Here is an 18,910-nt window from a genome sequence, read left to right as displayed (position 1 = left end):
CAAGTTACCACACCATCCATTATTTATATGAGTAAGTACAAATTACATGTAACTTAAGGGCTCTCCTATTGATATTGATGTCTATAAATAAATGATTGTCATCATCATATTATTTTATTCCTCCTTAGGACTCTTCGTTTCCACAAATAGGCCCCACGTGTTAGTGATGTTGATGTTGATATCCACGTGTCGTGATGTTGATGTTGATGTTGATGTAATGGTGCTGGTGATGTTGATATCCACTTTACAGCGTATGATTGATAAGCCTGATTAGAGAGTATGCAGAATAAGCTTCATGATCTCACTGGCGGCTAAGCATATCAGTCATGAGTTAGTTATGATGACCTGGCCAAGTTGTTATAACAGGCTTAATAGCTACCAGCTCAGTGTGTATGTTTGTGAAGTTTCTAGAAAAATCTAGTGAGTAGATTCTCGTATGCAATCATCCAAGTATAAATATAGTAGCTTGTATTCATTCATGTACAAGTTGTTAATGAATAAACTTTTGAAACTATTTTTCCATCGTTTTCTCATTCATTTTCTCTGTAACCAAACATATTTTTAGGCTTTTAGCTCATTTCAACACCACGAAATCTAGAAGGAAATAATAAAAAAAAAAACAAAAATAAAAAGTCATGACCCACCTGACTACCATCATTTCATGAGATCCTTTTTCATATTAACGGCAAAAGACAAAAGCCTCACACTCAATGGGAGAAAAAGTTTTTTTTATTACTTGCTTTTTAGGGAGTTGCATACTTCTTTTCACTTTCTGTTATGAATTCTTTTTCTTTTTCTCACAAATTTTGAGACTTTCATACACCGGAAAAGGACGCTTAGGTCTTTCGTTTTTTTTTTTTTTAACAATTTTTACTTCTTTATTTATATTTTAATTATTCATGACATTTGGATTTTAATTAAAACAGTAATATATAGTAATTGGGTTTCAGCTTGTCAATATTTCTCAATGTTTGTATTTGATGTTAATTTTTCTCTAAATTTGTAAGCATCTTTGAACGATAATATAATTGAAACAATAAGATTTGGAATCATCTAATTAAAGGGAAATAATATATAAGCTTTCCATTTTTATTTTTAATAAAACTCGACAGAAAAGGGAAGTGTTAATTAAAAAAAAACACAACTAATTAAAAGTAAATCAAGTACAGAAAATTCATATTAATGTTTTAATTTGCTGATTTTTTCAGAATTCAAATTTATGTGGCCACCTAAAATTCAAATTTATTTTTATAAGAAGAGATTTGAAATTAAAAAAAATTGGGACATCTAATCTAGTTTACAATAAAAATTGACCAAGATGGCGCAAATCCCCAAGCTTTGTTACAGTGAAAATTTTCTTGTAGTGATTATTGATATTCTTTACGAACAAATTTGATTTTGGGAAAACACAAAGAAGCTTCTTTGGTATCAGGGCTTGTCGTTTCTGTGAAAGGAAAATAATTTTTTGACTTTGACATTCCTTCAAAGGATTTGCACTTGTTTGTATTTTTTATGATAATTTTTTCAGTTAGGTTGGTACCAGCGTCGCTTCTCCATGTATGATTGGGACATACACTATATATGGCATGAGATTAAAGATTAGGTAAATTTAGTATTACTCTCTTTTTTTTTTTAAAGGAAAAAGGCACCTACACTCCTAAGATTTAGGACAATAGTCATAAAAACTTCTAAATTTTAAAAATATGACACCAAAACTGCTTTTTGTCCGTAATACCCTTTGAGTATAGTAATTAAAAAAATTGACTTTAAAAATTTTTGATTAACTAAATAATATAATCTATTTAGTAGACTAATAATATTAAATTAGTTTTAATATTTAAAATAATATTAAAATTTTAAATTATTATATTTATTTTAATAATATGTTTGTAATATTATAAAGATTTTAAATAAATCTTTGGGTTAAATAGATTTTTTAATTAAAAAATTCCTATTAATAATATTAACATTAAATTTTACATAATATTCCAAATAATTTAATTTATTTATTTTAATATTATGTTTCTATCTATCATTAAAAATTACTTTAATATAATAAAATAGGTCTAATAGATTAAAAAAGATAAAAATATTTTTAAATAATAAAAATATTTTGAAATGTATATATTATTACACTTATTCTAATGTCATATTTTCATTTATTATAAAATTTTGGGGTTATTTTTTAGGATTTATAGAGTCAAAGGGCATTATGGTCAAAAAGGGATCTTGGTGTCCCTTATTAAAAACTTGGGGGTGTTTGTGACTATTTCCCTAAACCTTAGGTGTAGGTGTCCTTTTTCCTTTTTTTAATTGATTATTTTCAAATCACCTTTTTATTTTTAAAATCCTCAAGTTGTCTCTATTTTTATTCAAAAGTTAAGGGAAAAATGAAAATAGTTGATAAATTCTTTTTGTCTTTTTAACATAAATGAGAGATAAATTAAGGTTTTCAAAAGTAAGGAGATAATTTGAAAATAGTCAATTCACAAGGAGAATAATCTAAAATTAACACTTATAGATTCATTGCTCCATTGATTTTATTTTTTGTGTACCGAATTAAAGGTGACTTGGTAAAAGAATTAAAAATTAAAAATAAATCTACACTATTAATTAATTCAATGCATAGCACCAAATCAACTGAGTACTGGCGAGATCAAAATTCGGAGTATGCACCATTAATTGTGTTGTCACGTTGATCGTTTGTGTTCAAATGTGATAGCTAGGAAGAAGTGTGACAAAAATTTGTGAAAGACAAATCGCTCGAATATATTTATTTCCTTTTAAGTCCAAGCATAGGTACAAATTGTAGGTTTCAAGTGTTTTCATTTTTCCCAGCGGTCGTATGTGTGTAAACCGTGTCATAACATATTGAGTTTTGAGTGGGATGGTCTAGTCTTATCAATAGACTAGACCACTTTTCCCACACAGATTTTCCACTGTGGGACTAGCCAATGACGCTAATGGCTACAATAGTTCTGAAGACTGTTTTACCATGATGCTAATGGCTTTTCTTTCTATCATTTTTATTAGTTTATTTTTACTGGTTAATTTTCTTTTTATACATTATTTTTGCTACACTATTTCAGATCTTTAATACTTTAAGGGGTGAGCTCATTATGTCCTCTTGTTTGAGTTGACCTGTCTTTTTTCTTTTAGTAAATTTCTTGCTTTATCAAGGTCATTCGAAAAAGAAAAAATAATTATTGACTTAAAATTTTAACATAAATTTTGAATCATTAATTAATTATATATAATCATTTATCATAAGATTATAAGAAACCAATGGTCCAAAATTTTTGTCAAATTTTAAGTAACGAATTTAAGTTAAAATAGTCTCATATCTAAGTGAAAGTAAGTACTTTAAGGTGGTGGATGCTATAATTTAAATTAAATTTAAATTAAATGGTCACTCTTCTACAAAAAAATGATAAGATGTGAACATAGTGACATGACGAATACCACGCCACCCCTAAAACTTTCGTGGTATGTTCAAGGTTCATATCATCACAGTCAACAAAGGGATTCCAGAATACATTTGTTGTATTACACCTAATTAATGTATATATGACATAACTGAAGAACAAATATTTTGTTAAGATATATATATATATATTTTAAAATACTCATCACTCATTAGTTGAGAGGAGAAATAGTCTCAGCGCAAGGATGTTGGGATGACAAATGTGGACTTGGGTCAGACTTTTTCAAGCCTAGGCCCAAGATTGTTTGGGGGGAAGTATAAGGGCCGAGCTTGGGCTTTCACTTATTTTTTAAATTCTTTTTTAAATTGTTGTTAATTTAAAATGAGTTAATAATCAACGAGTTATTATAATTAACAATGAATTAAAAAAATAAATATTTTAAAATAAAATAAAAAATAAAAAATAAAGTAAATAAAAGTTTAGAGATTTAATTTTTTTTTAATATTGAATTCTTTAATTCAAATATTCTCTTAATTAATTAACCCTTAAAAGTGAGTTTAATATTATAATTTTAACTTTTTTAATTCATTATTGATATATAAATTAGAGATATATGTTTTTTTAATTTTTTCTATTAATTTTTAAATTTTAATTTATTATCCCAATTTATAATTTATTTTTTTTTAAAAAATAAAGAGTTGGGTCTGGCTAGAATTTTTTTTTCCTTAAACCCTTATCCAACCCTTGATGTGGAGATTTGGGCCAAAAGCCGTGAAAAACGGCCCGTATGAGTCCTTACTTTTTTGCCATCCCTACAAGAATGAGACGCGAACCGTGCAAATTTCATATAAATCTAGGATTATTTAAATTTTAGACTGAAAAATTGTCAAGGAAAGCTTTGAAAGCTTTGGAGATAGCCGCCACTTTTGACATTTTGCATGGTAGATTCGTAATTGCCTTTAGATTGAAAAAAAGGACAAGAACTGGAAAAAGAAAAGAGCAAAGGATAATATTTTTTAGATTAATTATAGGCCAATGGGAAATTTTTGCTCCGCGACAGGTTTGGGACAATGAGTAGGACATGACGATTTTTTGGTCTCTTACCCAGACATTTTAATGGTAATGATTGCTATTACAAGATTAAATATTCTTGGGTTATTAATTTGCTTCACATGGTGTAAATTTACGTTAGTTATTTTCTTTAGAATGGCTAGCTGTCAATTAAATGGATCGTTTAATTAGCTTGTGAATTCTGTCAAACTCAGATTCAAAGAGAAGATTTGATAAAGTCAAGTTGTGAGTTTGTTTATACGTATGTAATGATTGCAGAATTTAGAGAAATTAGATTTAGTTTTCTTTGGAATTTGTTTAAATATATGTAATGGTTATTAAGGAAGCTCATGGCAGTTACTGTAGACAGTTTTACATTGATGGCATGGATTGCCAGCTCGCATCTGGTTGTTATGTTATGAGCTGCATTCTTGAGGATTACCTAGAGATTGTTAGAATTAGTTAGGGTGACAAAACTAATAAATCAATCGAATTTGAATCGAATCGTAGATAAATTAAGTTAAAATCCTTAGGATTTGAATTTAATTTATTTATTAAATAAATATTCGTTTAATTTATTTTTATTATACAAAATTTAACGAATCAAATCGAATTTGGATTCATTTACAATTCGTTTAATTCATTTATACAAAATATATATTTTTGTCTTGTTATTATAGCTTATAATTATGAAACTATCCTCCAAATTATTAAATTTACACATAAAAATTTAATGGTAAATAAGTAATTTAATTAAACAGATAATAAACGAATAGACTCATATTCGATTAATTTGTAAATAATTTATTAAATGAATACTAAATGAATAAATGAAGTAGTGATCTGAAATCCGGATTCGATTCGTTTATTTAGTGATCGAATCGAATTCATTTATTCATTAAACGAAACAATTTTTTCAAACCCAAACTCATTTAATTTGACTTGAATCGAATCAAATAAAAGAATGACTCAAATTGCCACTCCTAGAATTTATTGATTGCTAAATTATAATTTTAGATATTTATTTTTTTTAATAATCAGTTTAATGGAATCAATTTGATTGGGAAATTGGTATTTTTGCTTAATTTAAATTTTACAATTGGCTTAAAAATTATAAACAGATGAGATTTTTTTTAAAAAAAATTCATAATTAAGTTAATGAAATAATTAATCCAATAAGGACAAATTTGTAATTTTAATTCAACAGAACAAAACATATCTTCTGAAATTTTTGGGATATGTGATGGCAATTGCCCAGCAAGTCCTTAGTGGCTCCGCCACTTTCACTATACAATTTCAAAAAGCTATATTACTAAATGAAAATAAACTTTTAATACGCGCGCGAACACACACAAATATATGTATGTATGTATGTATATATGTATGTACGTATGATCTATTGAAATGTCTGGAATATAATTGGAATCTCTCTGTAAAGATCTTGGATCAAATTTTAAAACAAAGATTTAAACCTCTACACTTACACTGCATGCCGTTGCTTCAGCTCTGTTGAAGATACGTAGTTATTATTATTAGCTTGAAACCAATTCAAGATTTTGCTGAAAAATGGCCTCAACATTTCTTGGTAAAGCCAACGACAAGCATCCACAAACTTTCTACCATATTGATGTACAACAATGATAACAGCTGCGCAACTCAATGCAATGTGTAAAATGATTTCAACAATTGAGTGTGTAGAAAATGTGGAGGGTAATGTAACGGCAGAAAGAGATCCCAAGTTAACAGCAATAAACCCCCACAGCTGCGAAGAATTTGCTTGATCACACTAAGACTCATAATCATTAGCTAAAAATGCAATGCTGTAGAAGATTTGAGGCCAGCAGAAAAGCCTACTAGCTTAATGTATAAGTTTCCATCAACGAGTTAGTTGTGCCTTGTACATTCATGCCAACAGCAGCGACAAGAGTTGCAATGAGATAATGGAGAATATTTGAATGCATAATCGATGAAAAGAAATTGCGACCACAGCGCAAAACCATCAAAAGTCATACATGAACAGATTAGTATTTTTTTTTTTATATTTTTCATTTGCTATACATATTTCACTAGAGATAGCTTGGTTTGCCGTGAATGGACCTATCTACGGTTATCCTAGTTCGAATAAAAATAAGAGGTAAGGTTTAATATTTCCAGGATAAGGTACACTCAGAATTTTAAAACAATTGTCATATCCACTACCTTAGCATATAAGTATTAACAAGGTTACGAGAAATCGTATGTTACCAACCATAAAATTTCATATGCGCATTAAAGCGTCCGATTTTTAAGGACAAATGTTATAATATTCATAATCCACCTCAAATCGGATCGGTATGTCACTTAAAAAAAAATTCTACAATTACTAAATATATCAAAGAATCCACAAAGCAAACCCTATGTGGTTTTTGTAGTAGATTTTATCAGTCGTGTTGGGATATAGTTGGGGTTGACCTACATGATGTTATTTTTGGATTATTTCAGTGGATCTGCTATGCCTCCAGGATTCTAGAGTATTTGGTTGATTCTTTTACCCAAGAAGGACTCCTCTACTACTTGGGCAGATTTTCGACCTATCAGTCTTTGTAATGTCAGCAATAAGGTGTTGACTAAATTATTGGTCCTGCGACTGTCCGCACTTCTTCCTCGTATTATATCCCCTTCCAAGAGTGGCTTTGTTCCGGGTCGGGTGTTCCATGATAATGTTTTGTTGGTCCAGGAGCTCACTCATGATATTAATCATCGTACTTGAGGTGGTAATGTGGTTCTTAAACTGGATATGACAAAGGCTTATGATAGAATGTCCCGGTCCTTTATTCTTCAGATGCTCTGGTGCTTTAGGTTCTCTGATCGTTGGATATCTTTGATCAAACGGGCAATTGACGGGCCATGGTTTTCAGTGTTGGTTAATGGAGTCAGTTATGGTTTCTTTCAGTCATAGAATGGTCTTTGGCAAGGTGATCATTTGTCACCTTGCCTATTTATCATTGTCGCTGAATTTTTGTCTCGAGGCTTGGAACAATTATATTCTCAGTACCTTTCGCTGAGATACACTACGGCCACTCTATGTGTGTTTCCTATTTAAGCTTTGTTGATGATATTATTATCTTTGTGAATGGATGCCGATCTAGTCTTCATCGTCTTATGGACTTTTTACATCATTATGAGACAGTTTTTGGCCAATTGATCAATCAACCAAAGAGCAATTTTTATGTCAAGGGAAACACTTCGATCTCACGTAAGACTATAGTTCAGTCTATTACTGGTTTCCAGCCACGGCAATTTCGTTTACTTATCTGGGTTGTCCAGTGTATGTGAGAGGTGTGCAGATTCGACACTTTGATGATGTGATCCGTAAGATCAGGTGAAGGATTTTTGGGTTTGCAAATCGGCTGCTCTCTTTTGGAGGTAAGCTTGTTCTCATTCGACATGTGCTTTCATCCATGTCGCTTTATCTCTTTCATGTCCTACGGCCGCCTGCTACGGTCATTCAAATCCTTGAGAGGTTATTCACCAGATTTTTATGGAGTGATAAAGATTCTTGGCGGCATATTCACTGGTTCAGATGGCCATCTGTCCGTTTTCCAGTGGTGGAGGGTGGTCTTGGAGTTCGTTCATTTTCTAATTTGGATGATGCTTTCGAGATGAAGTTGTGGTGGCGGTTTCGAGACCAACACTCGCTTTGGGCTACTTTTATGAAATCTAAATATTCTAGAATTGAGCATCCAAGCATGGTTCAATTTCGCTATCCTTCCTCTCTTATGTGGAGAAGATTATGCTCTATTCGTTGTATTGCTGGGCCTCATATTCGTTGGCTGATTAGATCTGGTGATAATATTAGTTTCTGGTATGATTGCTGGTTTGATTCTATACATCTTTTCCATTTTAATCCTTCAGCAACTTCTATGGCCCCAATATCTTCTTTTTGGTGTGGTGTGGAATGGGACAGGGGAAAGCTTTTATTAGTACTGTCATCTTTAGTTGTTGAACATATTTTGTTAGTACCTATATTTTGATTCTGGACCAGATATATTTCTTTGGGCCTTATCTAGGGATGTAAATTTTTCACTAAGGATTAGCTGAGAATTTATACGTGGGTCCCGTAACCAGAATGAGGTTTTTTCTTTAATTTGGCAACGACATATTCCTTCACGGGTCTCTTTTTTCTTATGGCGCTTATTGCATAGTTTCTTGGTCACGGACGATACTTTGTGCTTGAAGGGTTTTCACATGGTTTCCCGGTGTCTTTGTAATCGGGATGTTGAGACTATTAGACACTTATTTTTGGATTATCCAGTGGTTCAACAAATTTGGCGGCGGTTTTATTCAATGATCGATCGTCTGTATCTCTCTTTTTTGTCTCCCCATGCTTTGTTTAGTCACTGGCGACGATATTGCCGTTCCCGTTCTTCAAATCATATTCGAGTCATTCTCCCATGCTTCATTCTATGACATGTTTGGAAGGCTCGAAACACTCTCAAGTATGATTCTGTTGCCTTTAATGTGGATGTCTTTATTTATAGAGTGCTTCTGGATATTAAGCTAGTCAGTGACGCGTTTGGTTTCAAGCCATCTCAGTTGAGGGGTATTTTGGATACTCAGATTGGGGAGGGATTGCAGATTATCATGCCTCCCCGTAGACCACCTCGATTGGTTTCTTGGATAAAACCGCCGCCGGGGGTGGTGAAGTTGAGCGTGGATGATTGTTCTATGGGAAACCCAGGTATGACTGCTACTAGTGGTGTTTTGCGAGATCATCAAGGCGTGGTATTAGCTGCCTTTGGTTCCTTTTTGGGGCACCAGTCTATTCTTTTTGCTGAATTGATGGCTCTGTTAGAGGGTTTGGATCTTGCTACTCAGCTTGGTTTTTCTAATCTTGAGGTGGAATCCGACTCAGCCACTGTGGTTTCTTGGGCTATTTCAAGTAGATTCGTGCGGTGGGATTTTGCTTACCTCCTTGGTCGTGTTCAGGCATTGGCTTCTAGCCCATCTATTATTATCAGTCATGTTTTTCGAGAAGCTACATCTGCTGCTAACTTTATGGCCAACTGGGCTTGTACTCATAAGACTTGTCAGCGATTTTTCAATCCTGGTGACCTTCCAGCTGGTTTATCGGGTATTCTTCATTTGGATACTCTCGAAATTCCATACATTTGGCATTAGCCACTTTGATTGGATTGGTTTTATATTGATCACTAAATCGTTTGCTTCTATTGGGAGGTTTTGGTTTATGTCCCCCTCTTCATGTTCTTTCATTTATTGATTTATTTATAGGTAGGGGTCCGGCCTAACCCCCCACCATCCTGGTGGATTTTAATTTTTAAAAAAATCAAAGAATCCACAACATCACTCAACGGAAGTTATTTACGTCAGCAGCTTTGACTTTCATGAACCTGAGCTGGGGTTGTAAGCTGGTTACCACAACTATTTCCAGCACCTGTAACTTGACCAAATCAGGAACTTAGCGAGTGTCTAATGACGCATTGTAAAGCTTGTAAACAGATCCATTGATCTGGGTTCTCTTCTTTATAAAAGGAACGTTTAGTTTTTTTTTTTTTTGGCTCTTGATTGTTAAACTTAGTAGCTTGTGCTGTGTTTTGTTGTATGTATTTTCTGCAACTGATCATTTTGTTGTAATTAATCTTGTTTCTTTTATACAATCTTGATTGTTTGTGTTATTTGTTCATTAAGGGGTGTTGATTGATCATTTAACAATTATTATTACTACTACTACTAAATATAATGGTGTTTATCATGCTCATGCAAATTAATTATCCGGAAAAAAGATATGATCAGAAGGTTCCTACACCACCACGTGGTCGAGCTTTTGCTTTGTAATCGCTCGAGCCATGTAAAATTTTTGCTTCTACTCTCTTTTTTCTTTTTCAATCAAAATTTTACATGGCTCGACCCACGTGGCAGTATAGGAACCTTCGGATCACTGACCTTCGTGGTGGCATCTGAACCTAGGGATCATCTTTTTCAATCTGCATGAGTGATCGCCTAACAAGACCATTATATAAAAATTGTTTGTTTCATTAAGGTCTCGGTTGGGGATGGAAAAACCCCATGTTTGGGCATGGCTTGGCAAAGCTCGGGCTCAGCCCAGACATGCCTTTTGAACGCTTGTGGTAGGGCTAGATCTGGCTTGGCAATTTTATTGTTAATAATTTTTATTAATATTTTTATTTTTATAAAATTTATAGAATATAAATTTATACGTTGCCCTTGAAAAGTTGGCCTTAAAGGAATTAAAATTTTAAATATATACTCATAAGAAGATTTGTCAATTTTGGAATAAATTTAGAGGAATCGACCAATGACTATTGCCAATGTAGCTAGCTAGTTGTCAGGCTGCTAGCCGTAGAGGAATTAAAATTTGTCCAAGTATATATGATATCAAAATCCTTTTACTGATAGTTATCGTTTATCCTCATATACAATATATCTATCATTATTCTTTATGTAACTTGATTATGATTCGAATGATCAGAAGAACCTCTTGTGTTAATCGAAAACATTAAGTTTTTGTTAGACCAATTAATTTGTATATAATAATAAATATTTTTTTTTTAATTTTTTGCGTAGAACAATACGTTCCATCAAGAATCACTCCCTATCAATTGATTGATTGATAAGACAACATTCAATCTGACTGTTGTAAAATATAACCTTTGTCACTAGATTTATTTTACGCTAAGACCGAATTGAGACCCCAAGATTCAAGGATCAAAATAATACAAGTCGAGACAATCACAAGCTCAAAGAAAACAGCACGAAGAAATCAAGAAAACAATAAGATTTAAGTGGTTCAGCACCTTTTACAGTGCCTACATCCACTGGAGAAAACAAACTCAGGGAGATACTTTAAAGGTTTCAGAGATGATAAGCACAATACAGAGAATACACAGAAACATTTCTGTCTCTCTCTAGTGCTTCCTTATCTCTCTTTATTCGATCGTTCTAGACGAAACCAGAACCAGCATATATACCAGCGGTTACTGGTGTTATACTTCCAGTTGATTCCCTCCAAAACTGACCAACTTAACCGTCTGCTCATGAGCCCCTCACGCGCAACTTAAAACCTTCCAAAAACGACAACAGGTTTTGCCGTTTAAACTTAAAGCAGGCGTATGTTAATCACGTGATAGTTTAATGATATTGGATGACAGCACCAAGTTATCGGTTTTGGTTCCCCGATCAGCTGAAATGCCAAGTCACTTGACTCACGAACCTATAAACGACAAATAGTCTATCGAGTTTGAGTTCTTTTCAACACTGACTGACTAATGGAAAGACAATTACTTGATTATCCAAGGACTTAAGAAGAAAACAAAGAATATAATCAGGAAACTAGATTCAATTGCTGTGATGTATTTTTTGTTTTAATCATCTCAACACGGGGGAAGATCTAGTGGTGGAGACTGGACAGTCTGCAATTCCTCATCTCCATTCTCAACTAGGAAAGCCATTGCAAGGCCCCAAGTTAAGTGTGAATCTAGGTGACAATGCATAAACCAAATTCCTGTTTCATCAGAGATTCAATTGAGTTTGTCAGAGGAAAACTTGAATAGAATTATTTGTATAGAAAAATTAAAAAAGGATTGCCCCTGAGTGTTTACTTTTAGTTAAGTTCAGAAAATGGACCTGGATTATTAGCCACAAATCGTATAGCAACCCATCCGCCTGGAGGCATTCCAATAGTGTTTCTCCTTGGTGGGTCAATGAGATTGAACTTGGGAGTATCTGTACTTGGGTTAAAGTTACCAAAACCACTACCTACCACATAGAATTCATGCCCATGAAGGTGCATAGGATGATCCTCAACTGTGACAATGCTTGTGTCCTGCCACACAAGTTGTACACTGGAACCAAACTTCAACTTGTACAGCTTAGTTCCTTTAAGTGGTTGCCATAGAACTCGGCTTACATTACCTGTATAATCAAATTTGATTGGAGGAACTGGGGGAAAGTCTGTGGTGAAGACACCAGGCTGGTCTTGGAAGTAGGCTTGCATCAGAGAGTTCCCCGTTGGAAATTCAAAAGAGACATTGTTTATGCTGGCAGCAAAACGGGTTCCATTCGGACCTTGGCATCGGGGGCTGTTAGGATTTGAGCAGTTGATGAGACCTAAACCCACCGTGAAAAATAGGTCCTCATCAATCACTGTTGGGACTTTGACCTCGTGTAGGCTTCTGATCTGGGCAGTGTATGCAGTTGCAGTGGCGGTGTCATTAAAGCCTGGGAGGGTTGGGAAGACTGGTGCTGAAGAATTTGATCCCCCATTCTTGGCATTGCAGGGAGCAGATTTGTATGCAAGGATTGCAGTGGTGGTGGTATTGTCAAAGGCAACATTGGCGCTGTTGTAGGCACGTGCTGCCATGTAGTAACGAGCCGGGGGCTGATCAGCTGTGAGCAGAACATTTGTTGTCTGACCAGGAGCTATCATGATGACCGAGGTTGAAAAAGCCTTGGTATAGGAAGTATCAACACCAACTACAGTTAGATTGTGATTCGCCACCCCAAAGAAGAGTTCTTGATTCATTGCGGCGTTGATAATTCTAAGAAGAACAGTCTCCCCTGCTTCCACTTGAAATCTCACAGTTTCTGCATTGCAACGCTAGGAAATCACAATACAGTTACTAGTTATAAATATATATATATATCTTTCTACCTAATTAAAGTTTTGGCACACCTCTCCTGGAGCATCTGTAGAGATCGCCCGGTTGACCGTTAATTGTAAATGCATCAGAAACATTTGGAGCTGCGCCTGTGAAAATTGCTTGCATCAGGACATCCATGGGGTTTTTGTCCCACCATTCCCCTGTTTATCGTTGCTTCATTTGTTAGAATTTTACCATACTTTGTTCCATGGTGTAACAGATGCTTTGTTTATGACTCTAAGAAACAAAAAGCGAACTAGAAGAAATAAATGAAATTAATAACCTAGAAGAATTGGGATTTCTCTATTTGGCACAGGGAAGGGATATGAAGAACCAATTCTTGGGTAAATGATGATAGCTCCGTAGACAGTTGCTCTAATCCATCTGCTATGAGCATGCCACCACAAAGTTCCCTCTTGGTCTTCAATGGTGAATTGGTACGTGTAACTCCTTCCTGGTTGGATTGGGCACTGAGTCACATATTCAGGACCATCTGCCCATGGATTTCCCTTCAGGCTTACTCCATGCCTGAACAACAACATTAGCCAGCAATTGATATACATATTGTTAACTCACACACTTATTGAAGCTTGAACCCCGGAGTCTAGGTCCTGGAAAGCCGCTCTTTACCATTAGAGCTAGACCTTGGCTTCAAGCAACAATCAACGTCAAAACGATTTTATCTTTCTTATTTTTTGATAAACACATTATTATTTGAACGTGCAATAAATGATTACCAGTGGAGGGTAATGTTGTATTGAGCTCTGTTTATAGTCGTGATGATAAGAGTATCTCCATCTCGAACTTGCAATGTTGGTCCTGGGAACTGCCCATTCACTGTAACAGTGTTATGGGTCCTGCATAGCCTCTTCACTGGCTTGGCTTCAATCTGTATTCATCAAAACAGAGATATAAATCCTGTGTCCAAGAACGATATGATTGATGAAGAATGAGAAATTAAATTGGCACGCACAACAAACTCATGGAATTGAATTTCTGCATGAGAAAGAGAAGCCACGAAAGCAAAGATGAACAAGACACCAAGTAACAGGCAAGAGCTCCATGGCTTGACTGTAATCAATGCTGGAATATCCATTAGCTGTGTTGATTAAAGTCTTAGGTGATGCTGTGTGAGTGTGAATCAGACTAATAAAGAGCGGTAAAGGACGGCAGTTAGCTAGCTTCAAATAATAGTTTCCTTTTTTTTTTTAAATTTCATTAGTAGAAACAAAAGAATATTAAATTTTATCTAGGAAATTAGGTTATAAGTCAACAATGACAAAAAAATTTCCCAAGATTAAAGGACAACACTTAGACCAACCATAAGAGGATTTGGTTCACCCACTAATACCATCAATTTTTGTTAAATATACGAGATTACGTATTTAATTAAGACACCACTAATAGGTGATTAGTTGCTACCTTGCTTACATACAATTTTGTTTCACTGTGCAGATATATCGTAGGCAGTTCCTTGTCTTTAAAAAAAAAAAAAAAAATCCAATCATGAAAAACTCTGTATCAAAATTGAATTTTGAGCTCATTTTAAGACTACAAGATAATCGAGCATTACTCCGAATAAGGAAGATCCGGTAAGGTTCCTTTAGAGCACTCAAATATTTGATCATTATCTCTTTAAGTCTCTGTAGTTATTTGAATCGAACAAGAAAAAAAGAAAAAAATTAAAAATCAGTTGTTAGCTCAACAATTTTTTCGCGCAAGACATCTGATCATTATTAAGTTAACTTCTTTTTAGGGCTTTGGTTAGATATGCAGCCAATTGATAAAGGTTAAGTAATTAATAAGAAAAGAAACTCCTTTAAGTGTACATACTCTTCCTTGGTGCTATTTATGATGCAACTACCATATTAGGAAGCTTCTTCTTTGTCAAAATATCTTAGGACATCAATCATATATCTTTTCGTGGAAAAAAATTAAACAATTTACGTATATTTTTTAATTATGGGCGTCATTTAGTTCGAATGATAAAATTTTTAGTGTTAAAAACAAAAACAAAAAAAATTAAGGTTCAATCTCCACTCACATAATGGAGAGGAATTTAAATTGCCGGTTAAGCAAAATGTTTTTTTTTTTTAAAAGTATATTTCTCCTTTTTTATTAATCTATTTTTGAGTTGACCAACTATATGTCCATATATTGACTAAAACTTGTGGATAAAAAGTTTTGGGCATTGAATCTAGGCCTTCTTTAAACTGAGGACCAAGGCCCTGTAATTATGTTGAGAGACAAGCTAAAATTTATCTTTATGAGTGTGTGATCTTCTTCAATCATGATCCAACTGAAATACTCTTTAGGTCTTACAAAACAAGCTGTTGGTAAGAAACAGATGAGATAATTAATTGCAGCTGTAAATTTTTTCTTAAATAAGTAATCAATTAATTATCCTGGGCCCAGGGTAAAGAAAATTTCCGAATCTGACTGACTACTAAATCTACTACCTTGTGAGGTTCTTCATACCCTGAAACCGACCCAAATCATTCAAGCCCGTGATAATTTTTTTTCATCCATATCTCATTGTAAAATTATTACTTACCGTGAATTCATATTAGAGTTGGGACATTGGAACCGATTTAGAAAACTTTTAAATCTCTCTAATTATTTTATTACTTTAACTTTCATCGAAGTTACATAAAAGAACAAATATCTGACACATGTTTTGTTTAGAAGTTTTTGAAAGCAATTATCTCTCCCTCTCTTTCTCTCTCTCTCTGTTGTTCTAGAGAATTTTGATTGGCAAGAATTGCAAGCTTTAATTGATATTTGCAGTAGAATAAAATAAATTGTCTTATGAAACGCAATCTTTGTTTACATTTCAAAAGCCATTAACTAGTAGCAAAGCCATCAAAAAGATAAGAGCGGTCAATTTATAAAATTAAACAATTTAGGGCAGTTTTAATTAAGTTTATCTCAACTAATGATTTATACTTTTGATTAAATTTTTTATTTCTCTTATTTTCTGGTGAGCAACAAAATGCTACTTTATATATGTAGGATTCTTCATTCCTGTCAAGAGTTGAAAATTTGAAATAAATAACAATGTTAATGAAATTTGTTTCAAACAAGAGTGAGGGAAGAGAGATAAAAAGGGAAAAAGAATTTGTGGAAGGAATGAAAACGCCATTGATTTAGGGTTTGAGGAGGAAAATTATAACACTGAGGAGTGGGGCCGGAGGGTTCAATGTTTCAGAAAGATTGAAGAATAGTTTAAATTTAGATTATTTATGTCATTAATAGTGTTGTTATAAGAAATTCATATTATTTTCAAATATTAGAATGGAGTATATAAAGAAGAGAGATTTTAAAAGGTTTATTGAGGAGCATTCCAAGTCGATATTATACCAAATAAAAAATAAAATTAGATAATTCAATATAATTTAATCTAAAAATTAATCCAATCTAATCACGCTTTCCAAAAATAGCCTAACTAATTTACTTACACAGCCAGGACCACAGGAGACACATTTCTTGTAGTTGTATTCCACGGATTACGTCTCTTCTACAACTGCGAGCATTTTCACTAAGGTGGAGTATATTTATAAAAGATCGAAAAATATGCACTGCACAACGAGCAAAACGGGACCCGCTTTCTACATGTATTCAATGATCTAAACCGATTAACCAATTTAATGGTCTAAAGTAAGAATATGGACCGCCAGCTCTGCAAATTAAAGATGCAAACCGATTAACCAAGTAAATGGTCAAAACTGAAGTAAAGGGTCCATTTCTTCTAAAGCAAAATTCAAGAGGTTTTCCTTTCTCTTTCCCTCTCCCGCGGCTTTGTTTAATTTTAGGGCACATTTCTTCTCTTCTCTTCGCTTCTATCTTGAAGATAACCTTTCGTCTCTCTCCAGTTGAATAAACCCAACAGTACACATAATGCCGATACCGAGCTGCGAGCACTGCCCTTGTCTTGGGTATGGTTATTTTCTAACCCAGTTAACTTTTTTTTTTTTAATAATTTTACATAAATATATCTGTAAATGCCGATACGTGCATATGCTGGTTGTTGTAACTTTGTTCTTTAGTTGGTAAGGTAGAGTGAGTATTAACTTAGTCACCACTCACTTAATATCTAGGGCAAATGGGAGGTTGCCTATAGGGGTTTAGAACCAAATTTGAAGAAGATTTGAGCATAGCTGGTTGCGATGGCGATGAATGGTAACCAGAGGCTGAGACTTTGAAGCTGGAGCTGGGGAGAGTTTAGTGGATCTAGGTGGTTTTTTGTGCTTGAGGTGCTAAGAGGTGGAGCAAGTGGAAGCATTGGGTATTTTGTTATGAATTTGAGTCTCAAAATCATGAACTGCTCCTATTCTGGTCAGGACTAGATTTGGACTTTTGTTGGTAGAAGAAAAAAGATCTAGTTACTAGAAATGTCAAGATTTAGAATATAGAGCAGTAGCAAGGTTTTGCCATTTTCCCCCCCTCTTTCCCCTAATTCCTCCCTATCTTCTCACACTCATGTGAGTGGTTGTAGTTGTAAGGGTTAATTAAAGAATCAATGGTTTTGATTCTTTGATCTCGCTAATACAAAACTTTTCTTTATTCTAAGAAATTCTGAAGCAAAACAAAACCCTAACCTGTTATTATATTTGTGGTTTTTCTTTTGCAGAGACAGAAATTCCCTGATAATTTCCTCAAGGCCGCACGTTGACGTATTTGTGTTTCTTATTCCAGTTCTTGTCACTCTTGTGGCTGCTAATGTTGAAGGCACAAACAAGCCCTTGTTCGAAAAGCATGGCATAATCATGTGGTCTTTTCTTGTCGAACTGGGGGGTTACTGCATTGCACTTGTTGCTGATGTCAACTGCCGAATCCATCAATCAAATTCTTCCGTTCCTGCTGCTGATCATACCCATTCCCGAATCCATCAACAAAATCTGTCCGTTGCTGCTGACACAAATTCCCCAAACCATGAAGCAAATACTTCCAGAATCAATAGCCTTATAGCTGTCATCTTCGGATTACTCTCTACTGTCTCCTTAGTCTCTACCCTTGTTCCACCGGTGGTTGGTTATATCATCTTATCCATTTCTTGGATCTGCGCACCTATTTTGGTTGTGGTGGTCTATGAAGATGGAAAATTGTATAAGGGTGCTTGTCGATGGATTTACAAATATTTTATGGTGCTGGTTTTAACCTCCACTCGGAAAAATAATTGGTTTCATGAAGCCAGAAACAGCAACATGGTCATCTCTTCCCACTCCACAGAGCAGTCACCAGCAGCAATATCAGATATTGTTTAGTCTACATTGTTTAATTAATTAAACTAGTTAATTAAGGCTCTGTCACTGTTATGTACCAAGTTTTCATTGGTTTATTTGGTCAATTGTATTTAATTTAAGACGCTTTGTAGCTTAGCATGTTTCATTTGGTCAATTGTATTCAATGTAGACTCTTTGTGGCTAGGGATGTTATAGATATGTATAGGATGAAATGGATGTTTAGACTTTCTAGTACTGCTTGAGATGTAAAACCCTAATTAATAGAAAAGTGCCACTTTGCAGCAACCCAAAAACGTTATGCTGCTAGCTATTTCATTCTCTGGATTTCTTGTAATTTTCTATAATCTATTCTGGAATGCTTCTGATGCTGCTTTATTGTGGACTAAATCAACAGCATCATCAACATTCATATTTCAAAGTTCAAAGATGCCTTCTGGTGATGTTAATGGTTTCCCCTGTTACCTTTTTTTATTAGTTCATGTTGTTTCAAACTTTTCTTTTATTGATTTCTTCTCTGCTGTAATAGCTTCTT

General features: G+C 34.1%; 1 protein-coding gene across 1 annotated transcript; it reads right to left on the bottom strand.

Annotated features, from left to right (window-relative positions):
• Positions 1-11,099: 11,099 nt before the first annotated feature.
• On the bottom strand, positions 11,100-14,254 carry LOC102622903 (laccase-13-like). The gene is made up of 6 exons (XM_006487611.3): positions 14,109-14,254; positions 13,873-14,024; positions 13,419-13,663; positions 13,168-13,296; positions 12,120-13,079; positions 11,100-11,997 (listed from the first exon to the last, which is right to left on the bottom strand). Exons 1-6 carry the CDS (start codon positions 14,229-14,231, stop codon positions 11,867-11,869), a joined length of 1,740 nt encoding a protein of 579 aa, XP_006487674.2. The 5' UTR covers positions 14,232-14,254; the 3' UTR covers positions 11,100-11,866.
• Positions 14,255-18,910: the final 4,656 nt, after the last annotated feature.

This window comes from Citrus sinensis, chromosome 5, assembly GCF_022201045.2.
Source record: "Citrus sinensis cultivar Valencia sweet orange chromosome 5, DVS_A1.0, whole genome shotgun sequence".
NCBI lineage: Eukaryota > Viridiplantae > Streptophyta > Magnoliopsida > Sapindales > Rutaceae > Citrus > Citrus sinensis.
The sequence above is the reverse complement of the archived record's forward strand: the minus strand, read 5'-3'. Positions and strand labels throughout refer to the sequence as shown.